At 40.2% G+C, this 18906-nt stretch overlaps 1 protein-coding gene across 5 annotated transcripts in view; it reads left to right on the top strand.

Annotated features, from left to right (window-relative positions):
* Positions 1 to 766: 766 nt before the first annotated feature.
* The window catches only part of Trpm3 (transient receptor potential cation channel subfamily M member 3), an 804706-nt gene continuing 786566 nt past the window's right edge, over positions 767 to 18906 (top strand). For all 5 annotated transcript variants that reach the window (XM_041661180.1, XM_041661178.1, XM_041661173.1 and 2 more), the window contains exon 1: positions 767 to 949. In XM_041661180.1, coding sequence (XP_041517114.1) covers positions 767 to 949 — 183 coding nt within the window. The remainder of the gene's footprint in view (positions 950 to 18906) is intronic.

Genomic DNA, 18906 nt, shown 5'->3' with positions numbered 1-18906 from the left:
ACATCCCAGTCCCCAGGATCCTGATTCGTAGGCCACAGCAGAGCTAATTACACAAACCCTCGAGAAATATCAACATTTAACATGTTACAAATAAATATATTCGTGTGCTTGCATATGTGTGTGTGCGTATGTGTAATGAAAATATATTCAGAAAACTTCAATGTGCAGCCTAGTCTGAGGCCCAGCGGGGTAGCCTGACAAGCAGAGGGAGGAAGTAGCCTAGCACCAGACAGGCAGATGAAGCTGGATTCTCCCTAGGGTGAGTCTTGAAGACAGTTGTTGCGAAGAGATGAGAAGGAAGAAAGAGAAAGAAAGGCGGACAAAGTTCCAACATTCCCCTCTTTGTTTAATTTAACTGGAGTCTCCACCCACTCACCAGTAGATGACCTAGGCTTCTGCTCCCAAGTCCCAGGGGCCTTGAGACCGGGAGGGGCGTGGTGACTGCAAGAAACTCCCAGAGCTGCGCGTCCACAACCCCAGGCGTGGGCTGTGTGATCCCCTCTCCCCTACCACGGGAAGGTGGGCGGGTTGCGGATGGAAAGCAATTTGGGTGTATAAGGAAGCGGGCTGGGGCGCAGGTGGCGCTCGCAGCCCCAGTCCCAGTTGAACCAATCGCGGTCGCAAGCGCAGCCTGCGGGCGGCGGTACAGAGCACGGGGCTCCGGCGGGAGCCGACAAGGCGAAGGCGGCGCAGTAGAGAGCTGAGCGCCCGCTGCAGCCAGCACTGCCAAGGGGACCGCCTCCCCGCTCGGCCACACCGGCTAAGCATGGGCAAGAAGTGGAGGGACGCGGGCGAGATGGAGCGAGGCTGTTCCGACCGCGAGGACAGCGCGGAGAGCCGCAGGCGCAGCCGCAGCGCCAGCCGGGGCAGGTTTGCCGAGTCGTGGAAAAGGTTAAGTTCCAAGCAGGGGTCCACCAAGCGCTCGGGACTGCCCTCACAGCAGACACCGGTGAGTGGCGAGAGCCGGGAGCCTCAGCATTCTTCCTCCCTTGGCTCCAGGAGCCCCGTCCATGGTGCTGAACTTGCCCTCGTGGCGCAGGAACCTGGGGAACTTGTGGAGCCAGTTACAGAAAAAGAAAGTCCTTGCTAGGAGGGGCCCCATAAGGGACGACTCCCCTCTCTTTAGCCAGAAGAGGGTCTTGATGTATCTTCTGTCTGTACGGGAATGAGAAGAGTGCTGGGTAGACGAGAGTCTGGCGGTCAGATCTTTAGAGTTTTTGTAATTAACGGACTGTGTGAGTTGCCCTACATCCTGTGATTCCTCCATGGCTCTGGTCTGTCTGTGTCCCGCGTTCGAACTCACTTAACATCAGCTGAATGGGGGGGGGGGTATAATGGAAAGGGCATGTCATACTTTTACTCTCTTAACACTTGCTCTTTCCATCTCACACTCCCACCGTTTTAATGGGTGGGTTTAATTGTTTGCAGAATGTCATTTGCATGTGGAGAATAGCAAGAATATCCCAGGTGCTTATACGCCTCTGGTTTAGCATGTACGACATTCAGAAAGCAGTTTTCCCATGTGTCAGCGCCTCTTCAATGTCTGAATAGTGCGATAAAAGCACTCATGTGAAATTAACACAGGCACTGTGTGTGTAGAAATACAGTTGATGAAAACTTGTGCTGCATTTGCATTCCTAGTATTTAAATATTAGATTTTCCAGCATGAGAGAGAGAGACAGAGAGAGACAGAGAGAGAGAGAGAGAGAGAGAGAGAGAGCGCTCTGTTCCAGAAGGCAGTTCCATTGGCCTCCTGTTGCTCGTGGGCAAAGAGCACGCAATGCTTTTAACTTCCAAAGCATCCTTAGGAATATCAACATGTGTGTTCCTATGTTTTCAGAGGTATCATGCAGATTTTACAAGTGAAGATAATTTAGATTAATTAAAAAAATAGTTCATACAATGGACTCCAGTATGATTAGTGTTAGCTCACTCTAGTTTTCAGGGGTTGCACTGAAAGATAAAATTCATACACAAAGGTAGCATGTGTAAACAGCAGTTGCACAGAATGAGATTTTAGCTCATTTACTTTGTTTCTTTTTTTAACAAAAATTATTGACAGAAAATTAAATTTGGAGATCTCAACCTGTTTGATGTATTTTGTGGGCAAGGTTTTTTTTATTTAAATATGGATATAGTCCATATATATGCAGTTAATTTTATTTCAGGCACAGAAATATTCTCTTAGAAAAGCAGACTTGAAATTATCTTAAAAGCAGATTTTATTTTATCTGAAGACAGTCTTCTGGAATAATTTTTATAAAAAGATTAATGACCTCTTACCACTTACATAAACTAAGAATTAAGTTAATTTAGAAAACATCTAAACATTATTCTATGTGGCTTCTTATATTGTGTCTTTTATTTTGCTCAACAGGTGTGTGACTAGCCTTTATCAGGGCCATACAAAGTCTTCATTTAACACTGTAGTGAGAATAAATGCCTTGGAGGTTATTGCCTTGAATAAAATTGTGTGTGAGGCATACTAGGATACCATGACAACCAGAAACATCTGGAAAAGTAACCCTGTTCTCCTGCTTGTTAAGGATAGGTGATGGTGCAGTATTTTTTTTGTGGTACTTGTAAATTGAAACATTAGCAATGCAGTTAAAATGCAATTGAAAGCCTGTGTTTTTTTCTCACATTGCATAACAAGTTCAATATTGATTTTGTTCTAAAACTCCAAAAATAAGACTTTTAGTTATGCTTTTAATTATCAGATTAAAAAACCCCAAAGATAACGAGCTTTTGTCATTCTTAGGTCTGTAATCTTAGTTTTTATTCCTGGTTTGATCTCATTAGTTGTTGATTAAAGACTTTTGACTTCATTAGTAATTGAGACACTCGACACATTCATGCAAACACATGCAAGGGAATGATAAAGCTTTCAGGGTATATCTTTCCAAAAGTATTTCATTTTCAAGGTAAGACAGTTTTCTTATAATTTAATGTGATCTGGTGATGTTTTCAAATTTGTGGTATTTTAGCTCAGAAAAATAGCTTGTAGACCACAGCTAACTGTAACAAGGTTGCTTTTTGTGTTCTTACCAGTAACTAAGATACTCTTTGACATAGCTGTGGTTCTTATCCACCATGGGTTATATTCAGTAACAATGTGGTATTGAGCTTAATAATAAATATATGAAGATTTTGCTCTTTAGTTTGAAAAAGACTAGATGAATGTGGAAGAATTTAGTTAATTATTATATATGGGGTTTCACTGCCTTTCTTTGCTATTTTGAGACATGAAATGATCATATAGTGATTTTGTTAAAGTAAACCATAATACCTTATGTTCAATGGGGTTAAAGTTACTCAGGGGCTGTAAGGACTTCTAACTCCACCCAAATAAGAAAAATTTGTTGTTATTTTTCATTTTCACTTTGGAAACACAGGGATATCTCCTGGACATAGAAATTATTTACTACAACAAGGGAACTTCTGTTGCATTCTAGATCAGTGGTTCTCAACCTTCCTAATGCTGTGACCCTTTAATACAGTTCCTCGTGTTATGCTGACCCCCAACCATAACATTATTTCATTGCTACTTCATAACTGTCATTTTGCTACTGTTATGAACCATAATGTAAGTATCTGATATGTGATCCCCAAGGAGTCATGACCCATAGTTTGAGAACCACTGTTCTAGAAAAACAGAGAAACTTTTCTTTCTGACTCAAGTTACAGTATTTTGTGTGTGAGGTTAAGGGAATTTCGCTTGAATTGATACTAGTTAGGTTTCCTATCGATTCACCACTAAATTTGTAAGTTATTCTATTTTTCTCAGAAGTTGAGTACCTGCACAGTCATGATGCTAGCAACAGAAGTCAAAAACTTCATTTCTGGCAGTTGCTTTGGTAATGAGAAAGTATGCTTATGGAGTATGGGAAGCCAGGGTAGGAGGAGAGTGTGTCTGACCCATCCATCCCTGACCACAGCTATCTAGAATCTTTGATTCCAGTGCCAGGAAGAAGTGGTACTATCTTTGCAAAAGCTGGAGAAAGGGGCTGCTGTTCTGAGTCTTCATGGTGGCATTTCCTGGACATACTCTGAGATTCTGGGCCACAACAGTGAGCATGCCTAGAAAGCCAATCTTTATTGGTTCTTACTTTCTCTCCTCATTTTTCAGCTTCATAGTTTTCAGAAGAAAGTTTATGAATTCATGATCCTTTGATATTCAAATACATAACTCATATAATTCTGATGTAGTGAAATAATATTTAATAATATGCATCCTTTAGAAATTATTTTCTTCTGAGATAAAGTCTTAGATTTTTTTTTAAAAATCTGAAAACTGTTTAAAATAAAGGCAGACAAATTCTATTACAGTTTTATTTTATTATTGATTAGAATAAAACTATGTGTTTGCATTTGGGGTATCAAATTAAGTTTTTGAGTATTAGCTTTTTAAATACTATCAAAGTGGTTTATAGGTATAACAATAATTTAAGAACTTCTTCATGCTCATTCTATAAGATCTAGACTGCATTTTTCCTTGAAGTAGTATGGTTGCTCTTTCTGTTGTTTTTGTATTTGCACAGAAATGCTTGGAAGGCATTCAAAATATAATCTAGGAGGTGCAGCCTAGTGTTGCAAATATCAAATACTCACCTCAGCATGCATGCATTATTAATTTAGAGAGGTGATTTCCTCTAGTCCTATAACTATTTAAAGGCATGTTTTCAAATAGATTTAATTTAATCTCCGAGTAAGCTCTGTGTTAAAGGGACAAGAATGATTTGAAGGAGTAAAATGATGGAGTAGTTGTAATTAGAGTTGTTTTTCAACCTTGGATGGCGTATTTGCTTCCACTAATGCTATAATTACCCTTATCAGCAGGTGCCAAACACACAGTATCACACCTTATGCAGATAAGTAGGCTACTGAGAGTGTGCAGAAAGAGCAGGGAGCAGAGGAGACAGGAGTGCTCCAGAGCAGGCAAGTGAATTTCAGTCAGATACTAAATGCATTCTTCCTGCCAAGGCTTACACTTGAGATGCTGCGAATACAGGGTAAATCTGCGTAAAAACCTGGCTCCACTTCTGATGCTCATGCCCTCATTTATGCCTAGTAGGTGGCTTCTAGCTTCTTGCTACCCAAAGCAGATATTACCTGATTTTTTTCTATGTCTCAAGATATATAAACAAATGTCTATCCATCCTAGATATGGTACCTATAAGAGATGAAATAAATGATTCCACCTAAGTCTACCTTGATAAGGCAAAGAATTTAAATGTGGTTATTTATAGATGCATGGACAACTTATAGGCAACTACATGGCTGAGGAAGACCATCGCCGTCCTCAGCAATTGTTAACTTGCTTATAAATCCTCGGGGAAGTGGGGTCTTCTTATGCCTCACAAGCCATCTCAAATCCCTTCCAGGGAAATGTTGACAGACATGATTTTGTTACTTTGTTAGAGTCTAGAGTCTCTGTGGGCAATCTAACCTGCTCTGATGGCAAGATGGCAAGACAATGTCACCATGCCATGCCTAAAGGACAGAGTTTCACAGCAGCTCGATATGTCAATGTCTTAAAATAAGTAAGTAAGGCTGAATAGGCAGGACTAATGTACTTGAGGACCATGTGGGTGATGCGTCCATGGTGGTGTGGTAGAAGCGGTGGCAAGTGGGAGGACAGAATAGCCTTGTTTCTCTTTCAGCATCTAATATGCCATCACAATGTCATTAAGCCCTTAATGGTTTGTTCTTGTTATACAAAGGGCTCTCTTGGTGGAGGTGGAATGAATCTCCTGCAGCGCTGGTCCATCACTGAGCAAACTGTTTCTTGACAGGTTGATTTTTGTGCACCGCCTTTTCCTCATTGTGTTAAGACTTAAGCAGGGAATGAAGCAGTATTGCTTGGGAATACAATTGCATTTTCTTGTTAGTATAATTTTTTTTCTTCTTTGGGTGAAGAAAAATCTATTTAAAAACAATGGTCCATTCTGTTTAAGCATTTTGGAAATACTAGTTTTGAATAATTAGCAAGAACAATGAATACACTTTTTTTCTTTATCATCTTCATCATCATCACAGCGAATGAAAATTTAATTGTATATTTGAGGGCAACAAACATATTAGGAAGAAAGTAGTCCAAACAAGTTTTGGGGAAAATATCCCTGCATGATGATAATTTTAAATTTGTTTTCAATTCTAAAATATATCAGAACAGTTTCTCCTGCCATTGTTTACTGAGTTTTTTAAAAAAACAATTTAGTCATTACAATTTATTTATAAATAGCAAAAGACCCATTATAGTCATTTGCTGAGACCAGCTGGATGTATCGACTTGTTCATTTTCATTTGCAAAGGCAAAGGAGGGCTTGAAGAACAAAAATGAAAGGGTTCTAGAGAAACATGTTTTTAAGAAACTTATTCTAGGAGTCTAACAGATGACTAGGCTGCTAAGAGCACGTGCTGCTCTTCTGGAAGACCTGAGTTCAGTTCTCAGCACTGAGATAAGATCTCAGATTGCTCAGGCCTGTGCCTCCAGCTCCAAAGAATCAAGTATCCTCTTTAGAATTCTGTGACAACACACATATACACACAAAAAAATTAAAAGGAAAAAGAAATAAGCTTTTGAACGTTTGTCAAATATATACAAGTTTTAGGTACCATGTTAGTTAGGTTTTTTTTTTTTTTTTTTTTTTTGTCAATTTGTCATCATCTAGAGTCATCTGGGATGAGGTATGCTCAACTGAGGAATTACCTCCATCAAGTTGATATGTATGTGGGTGTTGTGGGAGCCCGTTTGGTGGTTCCTAGCTGCTCAGCCCCGAAATATCACACAGAAACTGTATTAATTAAATCACTGCTTGGCCCATTAGTTCTAGCTTTTTATTGGCTAACTCTTACATCTTAACCCATTTCTATTAATCTGTGTATCACCACGTGGCTATGGCTTACCAGGTCTGTTCCTAGTAAGTTCCAGTATCTGTCTCTGGCTGGGCTACATGGCTTCTATTTAACTCTTCCTTCTTTTTCCCAGCAACCAATTTCATTCCCCACCCGCTATATCTCTATCAGGCCAAACCAGTTTCTGTATTAACCAATGGTATTCACAGCATACAGAAGGGAATTCCACATCAGGTAGGGGGTGTTTTACTGATCAATGTTTGATGGGAGGGCTCAAGGGCCCAGGACTCTGTGGGGAGTGTCAAATTTGATCTGGGCTTGTCCTAGAATGTCTAAAAAATAAAGCTGAGTGAGCCATGGAGAGCAAACCAAAGAGCAGTGTTCCTCCATGTCTCTGCTTCAGCTTCTGTCTCTGGATTCCTGCCATGAGTTCCTGCTCTGACTTCCCTGCAAGCTATAAGATGAAAGAAAATTTCCTTCCCAAACAGCAAGAGAAACCTAAGTAAGACAAGTCTGGACAGCTCTAATAGCACTGAGAGTTTAATCCGCACAAAAGAGATAGGCAAACCACCAATAGATGGTACAGACTACTTATAGCCAAAGCTCATCGGAGCAAGGTTAAGCAGTCTATGCCTCCTTTAAGTTGTGGTTAGAAGGTCAGGACCAAAAGCTTCTTTGACCTGGTGACTAGACTTCAAGAGGAAGAAAAACGTGCTTGGATTTGTCAGTTAGGAAAAAAGCAATGACATCTTCCTAATGGCAATTTTTACTGAATCATGGCGATAGATGCTGAACGTTGTGAGATAGCATCAAGACCGATAATGCTGTGTGGAAGCTCTCATAAGGCAAACTGCATGTACTAATGTCCATCTTCTTACTGTCCACTAAATGACTTTGCTTATTACAGCTGGATTGTCAGCGCCCCTGAGCACAGATTCTTGTGTTATCCAACGATACAGCAAGGAACCCTGAATAGAGCATAACATAGACTAATCAGTTGGGTATTTGCTCCAGAAATGAATTAATCAATTAGCAACATCAAAAATAAAAGCCATAGTTTTTAGTTAATGTGAGGGAGATTTTAGTTCCTAGACTTTGGGTCTGAAAAGTAAATAGAGATGAATTTTTTAAATTTATTTTACCATATTATTATTTTCTTTTTGTGTAGGGAAGAATAGTTTCAATAGGTAAGAGACAGATAATTACAAAATTTCTCCACAGAAATGGGTTAGAGGGGATTATTTCAAATTTACTTTTTGCATTTGCATTTAAATTTACATTGCAAATTTACCTTTTCTTTTTATATGTCTAATTCTGATTTCTTCATCCTCATGGACTTCCCTGGTAGAAGGAGATTGCAGGGCTGATTCTTGGTTAGGTCTTAGAAGGTATTTATTCTGGAACATTGATGAATGAGTTCACAAGTTGTCATGTAGTGAAATGGATACTTGTGGAAGCTTGTATGAATAATTCAAAGGTCACCAAGGTATCAGTTCATGTCTTTCTCTAACCTCTTGAAATAGGTTTCAAGAATGTCAGAAATTGCCCAAGCTTTAATAAAATGAGAACCATTCTGTATGATCTGAAGATGGATGTCTAAAATTGAGAGTTGACATGACAATTCATGTATAACAAGATAACCACTCTGTGTCAGGGCTGTATATTCATCAAATTCCTCGCTCTAGAGTACCTGACTTTCAACCACAAGGTAACCCAAAAAAGGGAAAGCATTCATGTTAGTAATTGCCTAGATTTTTCCCCCTTCTGGAAGGTTAACTTTTCTAGGATTTCTTGGAAATGAACTTTTTATAGCAATGACATTTTGGATTGAGAGCTGTATTGAGTATGAATACTGCCCAAAAGGTCTGATCTGAAACATGTCCTCTCAACTTGGACAGTAAGTCTCGTGTACTTTAGTAAACACTGTAGAAGCTCTGGAATGGAGCTGACAGAGGCCGAACGCCTGTCTGTTCGTTGTTAGCTGTGCAGCCTGAAGAAATCATCCTACAGCTGGCTTTTCTCTCCAGTTATTAAAGTAATTCTCTCTTTCTTTCTTATTGAGTTTATGAGTCATCCAGGTGCTCTGTTGTCTCAAGGGAACACTATTTAGTGAAAATTCATTTAAAGTCTCTTTGACTCTTTACTGTCCATTCATTATACTTTTAAAATGAAGATGTAAATAATCTTCATATGCAAACAGTAGAAAGTGCTGAGGCACCTTGTCTATCCTAACTCAACAAAAAGTAAAATCTCTATCTTTTCTTGATCTCTTTGAAAGAACAAAATATTGCAGCTACTGATAAAACACCCATTTCCTATTTTCTTGATTCCTTCCCCTCAGAAAGAGATTTCCTAAACTCGGTCTTCATTTTCTCATCCAGATTAGAGACACACCTCTAGAATACATTTGTAGAGTTATGGGATACATCTATGGCTTTATCTGCTTGGCATTTCTTAGGAACTGTGCTGTGCAGGAGGTTTTCATTTGCCATTTGTTTTCTCCACGCCACATCATTTTTTGAGAATAATGTGTGCAGGTATTTCATAGTGTATGTTCATGTTTCTATTTTTCTAGTACATCTGAAACCATACGTTTTTATTTCTTTCATTTCTTTTGGGGCACATTATGCTAATTAATTTGATAGCTAATTCTCTTCACTATATTAAACTATTCAATGAAACCTTTTTTCCCTGTCTCTTTGGCTCTTGACACGTGTTGCTTTTAGGAGGATACATCCACAGAATCGTAAACTTATCTACATCCCAACCTCTTAAATAATTCAAGGCTTTTCCAGAGATTGAAGGTGGGTGGCACTGGCCTTGGTGGAAGACCATTGTCATTGGTATTTACCCTAAATGCTCAGTCCCTTCACTGCTTTTTGCACCTTCAGGGTTCCCTTTCTCACTTCTTAGCTGAAAGGAAGATGGCAGTACCTGCTTCCTGGATGAGTGTGAATGCCACATGCATTGATGTGGAACCTTTGGTAGTCACATACTCACTACATGGGACAGTCTCCTAACTCCTTCTTGGCGAATAGCTGGAGATAGGCTAAGCCTTCGGGCCCTTGTTTTGTAGGAGGTGCCATGTGTAGTCTTTAATGTTTCAGCAGTTAGAATGTTGATGAGTATAGCTAAGAGGTAATAGGAGACTAATGATTGTGCTGGGGTTGTGGTTTGCAAAGAGCTTTGAAAGCCGGTCCAACATGTTGGTCATCCATAGCGGGTCTTAATCACTGAAATGTTCTATGTCTTTGTCGAAGATAGTTTTTTTTTTTTTTTTTTTAGCATTTTTGGAACTAAAATAGGAAACATAGGCAATATTGCAGTATAGGACACTCTTTGCTTTTGATATTTTTTATTGGTTTCTTCATACTTTGAGGAGAATCATTGTAATAAAATTATTCTCTTCATAAAACTCAAGGCCTCTGGGAAATAATGCCTTTTTAAAATATGGAAAGTTTCAAAAATAAAGAAAGACTTTATAATAATCCTCTAGTTTAATTTCAGTCAATATCTATTCTTCATTTCTTCCCTCTGTACTAGAAAATTTACAGTCAAATCTCAAATATTACGTTACTTCATCTAAATGCTATATGAAAGAGAGGGGGTATTCATTTATTTGCTTGGATGTGGACATTCAACCCAGAGTCTTGTGCCTGTGAAACCTGTGCTCTGCTACTGAGCCACAGCCCTGAACATTCGAGTACAGTGGTTCTCAACTTGTGGTTTTCAACCCCTTTGGGGATCACATATTAGTTATCCTGCACTTCAGATATTTACATTATGACTCATAACAGTAGCCAAATCACAGTTACGAAGTATCAATGAAATACCTTTATGGTTAGGGTCACCACGACATGAAGAACTGTACTAAAGGGTCACAGCGTCAGGAAGGTTGAGAACCACTGCTCTAGAGACAGAGAAGAGCAAATTTAAGGCGCAACTTAAATGCATAAGCAATTTATCAATTCCCTCAGCTATGAACTTACCGTCACATTTCCTCGACCCCTTCATAATTTCGTGTTTTAGTATGTTTCTATGAGAATCCAAATGGAATCAGCATATTGTAATTATCCATTTAGTCTATAGATCATCCCTCCTGGTCTATTTTTTTTCCTCTAGAAGATGATTTTGTTGGAGAAAACAAGCTTCTCCTGTAGAGTTTCCCACATTCTCTTCTGTTTAGCACATCCTGACCGTGCTATTGTCCAGGTTCCACTGTCCACTGTTACTCCCCACAACTTGGTTGTGAGACAGGAACCCAGAATCAGTTTAAATTTGATTTATTGGTGAGGCTATTTCTTGGGTGCTTTGTGTGCTTCCTGTTTTGGGCTGTAGGTGGAATTGAAGTCCATTGCTTAGAGATGGAGTCTGGAAATCAATCCTTCAAGGAAAGCAAGTGTTTAGGATTCTGCAATTCCAGAGAGCCTCCTGTAGCTGCTTCCTTCTGCTGCTACAGGACAAATGCAGTATGCATGCTAGTGCCTAACATAGTATTTCTTGTAAATACCCAAATCTGAATTTTGCATCTCTTTTGTGTGCTATGAAGCATTAGTTTCTTTTCGGATGTTTTTAGATCTTTAAAGAGTATACAAGTAGCCATTAGCTCCCAGGAAAAGAACACCAGCCACAGTCTGGATCTACCGGTAGCTGAAGTCTGTTGATTCCTGGTAAGGAGCTATTCCTGCCTCACTTCTTGTTATTATCAGGGACTGGAACATGATGATGCAATTGCATCTTTCCTTTCTCAGTTATTAGTTGAAATATGTTTAAAGCAAATCTCCCCTCACTGACTGATATACCTTATTATACATATACTTTGTCATAATCCATAAGTCAAGATGAACTCTTGAGAAAGATTGTCTTTTAAGTAGAGAGAGTGTGTTACTATACTGTCAGGCTTTAGGTTTTAATTGGTTCATTGTGTTTGGTTAACTGGCAGAGAATAGTTGGCCTTTTAATTGTGGAGGCCAATTAAAGTGTTGTTAAGATATGGGATATGTAAAAATAAATTGTCAAACTGTTTCTGAATTAAAGTTTTTGCTTTTAGGATTAAAACATGCAGGGCATTGTCTTGCATTCCCACTGTTGCAGTGGATTCAGCATACACTTAGTGGGTTACTGCTATGCAGATGTATTCGAGTTCTGTATTCAGAAGTCTGTTGTGGGTTTCACTGCCCAGAAAAGCAGGACTACCTTCCCTTTGTGGTATCTGAGGAAAAATTATTGACTTGACCACTCCGGCTTGCAGAAGCCACCTACATCCCATAGCAATGGCTGCTTCCTCTGTGTTTGAAGGTAGGAAAGTTGAATCTATTCCCACTTCCATCACTCAGCTTTTTCTGCCTCTCACATTTAAGATTATGTCGAATCTGCCTACATAATCCAGAGACCTTATTGTAAAGACAAATTATTAGCAATCTTAGTTTATCTGCAACCTCAACCCCTGTCTGCCATGAAAACTAGCATGTTGCAGGTGGTGGATATTAGAGTGTAGAAGGCCATCATTATTCTGTCTCTGTTGGCATTGTTTTGTTACTCAATGTGCCTTTTCTTTTGGGGGTATGGGATTCAGAATGAAAACTGTACAGGTAGAAATTATCTCAGTAGACATAGAAACAGGAATGCTTTTTATCCTTTGTTTTTATAGTACCAGTCTTGGCAGGTGAAGCCTTACAGAACACAAGAGAAGGGGATGTGGGAAAGACTTCCGAAAGACTAACTTGATATAAGGGAAGAGATGACATTACAACTTTAAGAATAGAATAGGAGGGAACTTGGAATATGTCTCAGTGTTCAAGCATAAGGACACAATCACCCATGACCTCAAGTGCCCATGAAAAGGTTGGTCATGGCAGCATGCCTCTGCAATGCTGGTAGTGGGCTTGGGAAAAAGAGAGGGGAGAGACAAAGAATCTCCAGGGCTTGTGGCCAGATCACCTACCTAAATGAAAAACTCTAGGTCAATAAAGAGATCCTACATCAAACATTGTGGAAGAGGGGGTGCAGAAGAGTGATGGGAAGAAAGTAAGACCCAGAGAATGAACAGAGGGGTGCTAAGAGATGCTGACTTCTGGACAAGCTGTGGCCATCACACGCACAAGCTCACTGCTGCCATGGCTACCTGTAAAAAGTCAAGTCACTAAGCTCAATCAGCATTCCAACAGGAAGCAGTAATTGGACTCAGTGGGTTTTTAACAAAAAGAAGAGAACATGAAGGGTGGAGGAGGCATTCTGAGAGTATTTGGAGGGCAAGGGAGCAGGCGTTGGGGGTTCTTAGAGAGATGGAAAGTGAGAGTGGGAGTTGGTAGTGCATATGATCAAAATGCACTGTTTACATGCATTTTGAAATTGGACTAAATTATACTCTATGGAGAAAAGGAAAAGAAAGCCAACCCTGTCTCAACCAACAGAAGAAAACATCCAGTGCTGGCCTCTGGCCACATGTGCACACATGTGTGCCATATATGCACAGTTTGCATGGTAGCATATGAAGCAGATTTCAAGTGTACCAAGCATATCTTAATAGTGTTATTAATTTGCTAAATTGTTTGGTAAGAGTGTTCAAGCCAGTGAGCGAAACTACCGATTGGACTCATAAACAAACGATGTTAATTTTCAACTGTTTGACTCACTGAATTGAAATCATACACACAATACACATAAACTGCCATTTTTTATACTATTTTTATGTGTTTGAATGTGATGGATACAGATTATTGAGTATGTATGTGCACACCCGTGTGTGCACGCACATGCATGTGTAAGGGTGTACACCTGCCGCAGTGTGGTCAGAGGTCAGAGGACAGTTTCATGTTGGTCATTGCCTTCCACCTGTTTGAGATGGGTTATCTTGTTCACTGCTGTGAATGATGCAGAGCTAGCTGACCTGTGAGCTTCCAGGAATTCCTGGCTCTGACTCTTACCTGATGTAGGAGTACTATCATTACTATGGTTACGGTCACCTGCCATAGAGTCTGAACTCAGGCCCTCATGCTTGCATGCTAAGCACTTTATCTACTGAGTCATTGCTCTAGGTCACATTTCACACACACACACACACACACACACACACACACACACACACACTTGAGTTTTTCAAAATCAGGGTTTTTCTGTGTAGCCCTAGCTGTCCTGGAATTGATTCTACAGACCAAGCTTGCCTCTAACTCAGAGATCTGCCCGCCTCTGCCTCCCGAGTGCTGGGGTTAAAGGTGTGTGTGTACCATGATTGCCCATTGTTTTTAGCTCATCCAATATTTTAAGGAGATGATCAAAGTGTAATTTTGTCAGTTTGTAAGTTTTATTGATTGTTTTATTAATGAAGAAAATAATACCATCCTGGCTGGTTTTATATCAACTTGACACAAGCTAGAGTCATTTGGGAAGAGGGGACCTCAACTGAGAAAAGGCCTGAATGAGATTTGCCTGTAGGCAACCTGGTGGTGCATTTTCTTGGATGCTGTTTGCTGTGGCAGGGCCCCACTATTATGGGCAGTGTCACCCCTGATCAGATGGTCCTGAGGTGTTTGAATTAAGCTGAGAAGCTCATGAGGAGCAAGGCAGTACTACCCCTCCATGGTTTTGCTTGTGTTTCTTTCCTGACTTTTATCAGTGATAAAGTGTTAACTGGAAGTGTAAACTGAAAAACCCTTTCCTCCCCAAGTTGCTTTTGGTCATGGTATTTATCACAATAGAAACTTAAGACAAACCCGTAATTTGAAAGTTGGAATCACAGCTACTCCCTAATGAGAGCTCTTGCCATGTTTCCTGTAATCTAAGGGTATCTGATGTTTCATAGGAACACCTGTCATCTTTGCCCATAAATAGTGAGTGATTGTAATGATAGGTAATTACTCGATCATTGCTTGTAGGGAAGAAGAAGTGGAGAAACATTAGCAGTAGTTGAGGACAGACCAACAGACTGCCTTAAAGTGCACAGGCCAAACATGATAGGAAGTGGATTCTTCTTTTCTTTATAATGTGTTTTTTTTGCGATTTATTTTTATTTGATGTGTATGGATGTTTTGCCTGTATGCAGGTCTGTGTACCATGTGCATGCAGTGGCCCAGAGAGGTCAGAAGAGGGTATCAGATCCTCTGGAATCTGACTGTTAACAGCGGTTAGTAGCTACCATGTGGGTACTGGTAATAGAACCCTGGTCCTCTCAAAGAGCTGTCGGTATTCTTGACAGCTAAGACATCGACCCAACACCCTTCTTTTCTTAAAAAAAAAAAAAGTGGCATTTCAAGAAAGCAGAGTTTTGTTACAAAGTCTAGAAAATGCTACCCTGAAAACAAAAAGCCGACTAGAAATACAACAAAGGAAACGCTTACTTCAAGGGATAGACCACGTTCAGAAGCAAGAGTAGAGAATTTCCTGCAGCATCAGACCATGGATGACTGCCTAAGCTGGACTGAACAGCAATGAACAGTACTTAAAACACAAGCCTCCGGGGAATCAGCAAATAGAATGTTTTCCTTATGGCATCTGCAAAGGAGGATGAGGCTCTGTTTAGTTTGTTTAGGCTGCTATAACAAAAGGCCACAGGCTGGAAGGTTTCTGAATGGTAGGGACTTACTTTTTACATTTCTGCAGGTTTGAAAGCCAAACTGTACTTAATGGCTGGTGGGGTTTTCCTAGATAACAGTGTTTCTGCTGTAGTTTTAACAAGTGGAGAAGGGACAGGATCTCTTTGGGTTCTTTTTAATACTGTCACCCTATTTATGAGGGCTTAATAGTCATGACGTCAGCACCTCCCAGAGATACATCCCCAAATCTGCTTATTTTGGGGACAGATTTCATCATGTAGGTTTATCTATCTGTCTGTCTATCTATCTGGCGCAGGGCAGGGGGGTGTGGCACTTTTTTAGTATGTTGTAGAATGACTTCTATAGTAAACTTCAGAAAATTTCCAAGGTGGAGAAGGCCTCCAAATTTGAAGGGAAGGTAGCTGGGGGCTGAAAGGCATGGTGTCCTACAGCAGCTATGACTGGGTGAAAGTTCACCTGTGTGGTAGTTTAGAGAAGGCCATCACGGATTGAGCCTCAACAACAAACCTGGATACCTCTGGGCTGTTTGGAACCTGAAGTCCTAGCACTTGTTTGGAATTATAGGAAAATAAACCGATGAATTCATGAATTCATGGATGACAAACACCAGGCAGGTGATTGCTTTGGAGGTTCAGGAATTCTGCAGCTAGTTAACACAGACTGTAATAAATAGCCCGTGAAGCACACCACAAGAACAGGAGGCTGAACACTTGGTTTTTAGACGACTATGAAAACCACGGCAAGCACCAAAGACACAGGACGCTGACTGGAGATGGAAACGTTTGCCTTTGCTGCTCCTGGGTTGGTGGCACTCGTGGTGAGAAGCTGTGATGGACGGTGTCACAACTTACACACATATGACGGTAATGAGTTGGTCAACTCTATCCAGTGTATTTCTTTGTTGTCTTTATAGGATTTTCATTAAAGCGTCCCTTTCCACAGGTTATGGGGACAGACTTCGGTGGCTCAGTGCTTGTTTGTCATATAGAGGGTCCTGGGTTTTGTCCCCAGTACCACAAACAGAGCTTCTGGACTTATTACAAAGATGCGTCAGATAGGGCCTGATATGTGTCATTGCCATTTGTGGTACACACAGAGAGTGAGAGTCACCTTCAGAAAAAGAGGAATTCCCATTTTCTTTGGCTTCATGTCACAACTCATCTCTTCACAGACAGACAGACTGCAAACTAAAAAAAAAATGGCCTTGAAAGTTACTTTCTTTCTTGTGAAACGACTGGCATTGTAATAAATAGGAGTTTTAAATCATTTTAAAGTATTTGATATGCCATCAGTAAATGAAATTAGCTTTCCTTAGAAGATAAACAGTGGTGATTACTGTCGTAGTATGAATGATTTAGGTTGCAGATACAAAAGTAGCTTATGATTTCAAAGTTTGGTCAAGTAATTAAATGCCACTACAGGGTTCAGTGGCAACTGAAACTAAAGCAAGAGCTGAATTCATGTTATCAAGACCAAATGCTCTCAATTAAACAAATGCAGAAGGAGCCAGAAATAAGCAACAGTTAAGCCTTCTGTCCCTGACCCATTACATTCAAGACGGAGAGAGAAAACAATTTGCAAGGATACCGAATCTTTAAAACCGGTGCCTTTGGAGCTACTAATGGAGACAGACTACTGGGCTGGTAGGATAATATCACAGCCCTGTGCTGATGTGAACAGTGAGGTCATTCACAGCATATTGTATTACTGCCCAACTTGTAAATCTCATGTTCGAGAAGGCTGGCATTGCTTCTTCCTGGGGAAGACATCTGCCCAGCAAAAATATCCATGCAAGTACTGCAAGCATCATCCAGTCCTCCATTTAGTGTTCTGCTCCAGGATATTCCTCTTGTCTTGCTTGCTTCTACCTGGTATGTTTTGGGAACTTGGGATCCTTTATGAAGGTGAGTGACAGAGAAGACAGCCAAACATAGATTTTCACATATAGATAGGGAGAAGGAAAGAAGGGAGAAAAACGAGTTCAATTTTTGAATGTCTGAGTAGTCATCACTTTAAAAGACCTCCTACTAGACTTACATAAGCCCAACATCATTCTGGGTAGCTTTTATTTGATTGTCCAAACTATAGATTATAAACTAACTTTTAGGGCAGTGGAGTCATTTGTAATCACATTCAGTCAGCTGGGAGATGACAGAGATGACAGAGATGTTGTTCTCAGGTAGCCAGATCCACCCTTCGCCTGCAGTACTTGGCTGACTGATGAATCAGGAGCCAGATAAGTGGAAAGTAGAGTTTACCTCTATGCTCAACAAGATGCTTTGTTCTTGATCTAGACGGTGAGGTCAAATCAGGTCCATGTTAATGAAGGCAACAAAGCTATGGAGTTAGCAGTCTTAGGGACAAGTTTATTGTCAGACAAAAAATATCAAATGAAAACCTACTAATTTGTTACTGGAAATTCTTCATTACTGCCGTGGAGTGAAAAGAGGGCATTAACTTGTGCTTCTTTGATCTCGTTTTAGCTTATGTTCCCTTTACTGTTTTTAATAGATTGAGTCATTTACTTACCAAGTTTTAAATAAGCTGTTTTTCTTCCGTCATGTCAATCAAAACAATATTATGAAAACTCCAAATTTATCAGTGAAACAATGTAAAACTTTCGTTAGCTGTTTCCCTCCCTCCTCTCTGTGTATATATGTATATATTATGTATGTATGTATGTGTTTATGTATAGTAATTCCTGTTACTAATGTGACAAAAAGGTGCTGGAGAGCTGTCTCAGTTGTTAAGAGCACTTACATCTCTTCCTGAGGACCTCAATTTGGTTCCCAACACCTATATCAAGAGCTCACCACAATCTGTAATTCCAGTTCCAGGGTATACATGCCTCTGACACTGCACACATATTTTGTACATATACATAGAGATGCACACATAATTAAAAGTGACAAATGAAATAAAAGACTTTAATAAAACAATCGCCCTGGCTTGTTCTGAGGTTAAAACAGAATCAGGCAAATAGCTTGAGCCTTCAGTATCTTCATTAACTCATACAGGAATTAATGACTCTAATACTGGCCCTTAGCCATGGTGTTGCTCTTTGGCCATAGGCGACAATTGAGTGACATCTGTATTTCCTACTTGTCAAGATAAGAAACTGTGATAATGGCATTAGGTTGATTAATTGAATCTTTGGTGGGAGCCTCAGGGAGGTCTCAGAGTTAGAGATGGTCTGGGGAGATGAAAGGAAAGGAAAGGTGGTGGAGAGAATAAGATGCCCAGTGATTTGACAGTCTGGATTCCTTGTCAAGAGCAGTGTCTCTATAGCAATGGGACCAGGAGCCAGGCTGGAACAGGATGGGGAGTGGAGGAAGTAAAGGCTGTGGCTAAGCTGACTATTGTGGGTATGGCATAGAACTGAGAAAACTGGCTGGACAAATGAGAAGCTGTGTACAGTGAGGTGATGGCTGAAAATAAAGGCTATGGGGAGGTGTGCTGAAAACGTTGATGCCATAGAGATGAAGAAAATGATAAT

The sequence above is a fragment of the Microtus oregoni genome, unplaced genomic scaffold, assembly GCF_018167655.1.
Source record: "Microtus oregoni isolate MIOR12 unplaced genomic scaffold, Mior012 000012F_ref0000307, whole genome shotgun sequence".
NCBI lineage: Eukaryota > Metazoa > Chordata > Mammalia > Rodentia > Cricetidae > Microtus > Microtus oregoni.
Note: the sequence above shows the minus strand (reverse complement) of the source record. Positions and strands in the feature narration are given on the sequence as shown.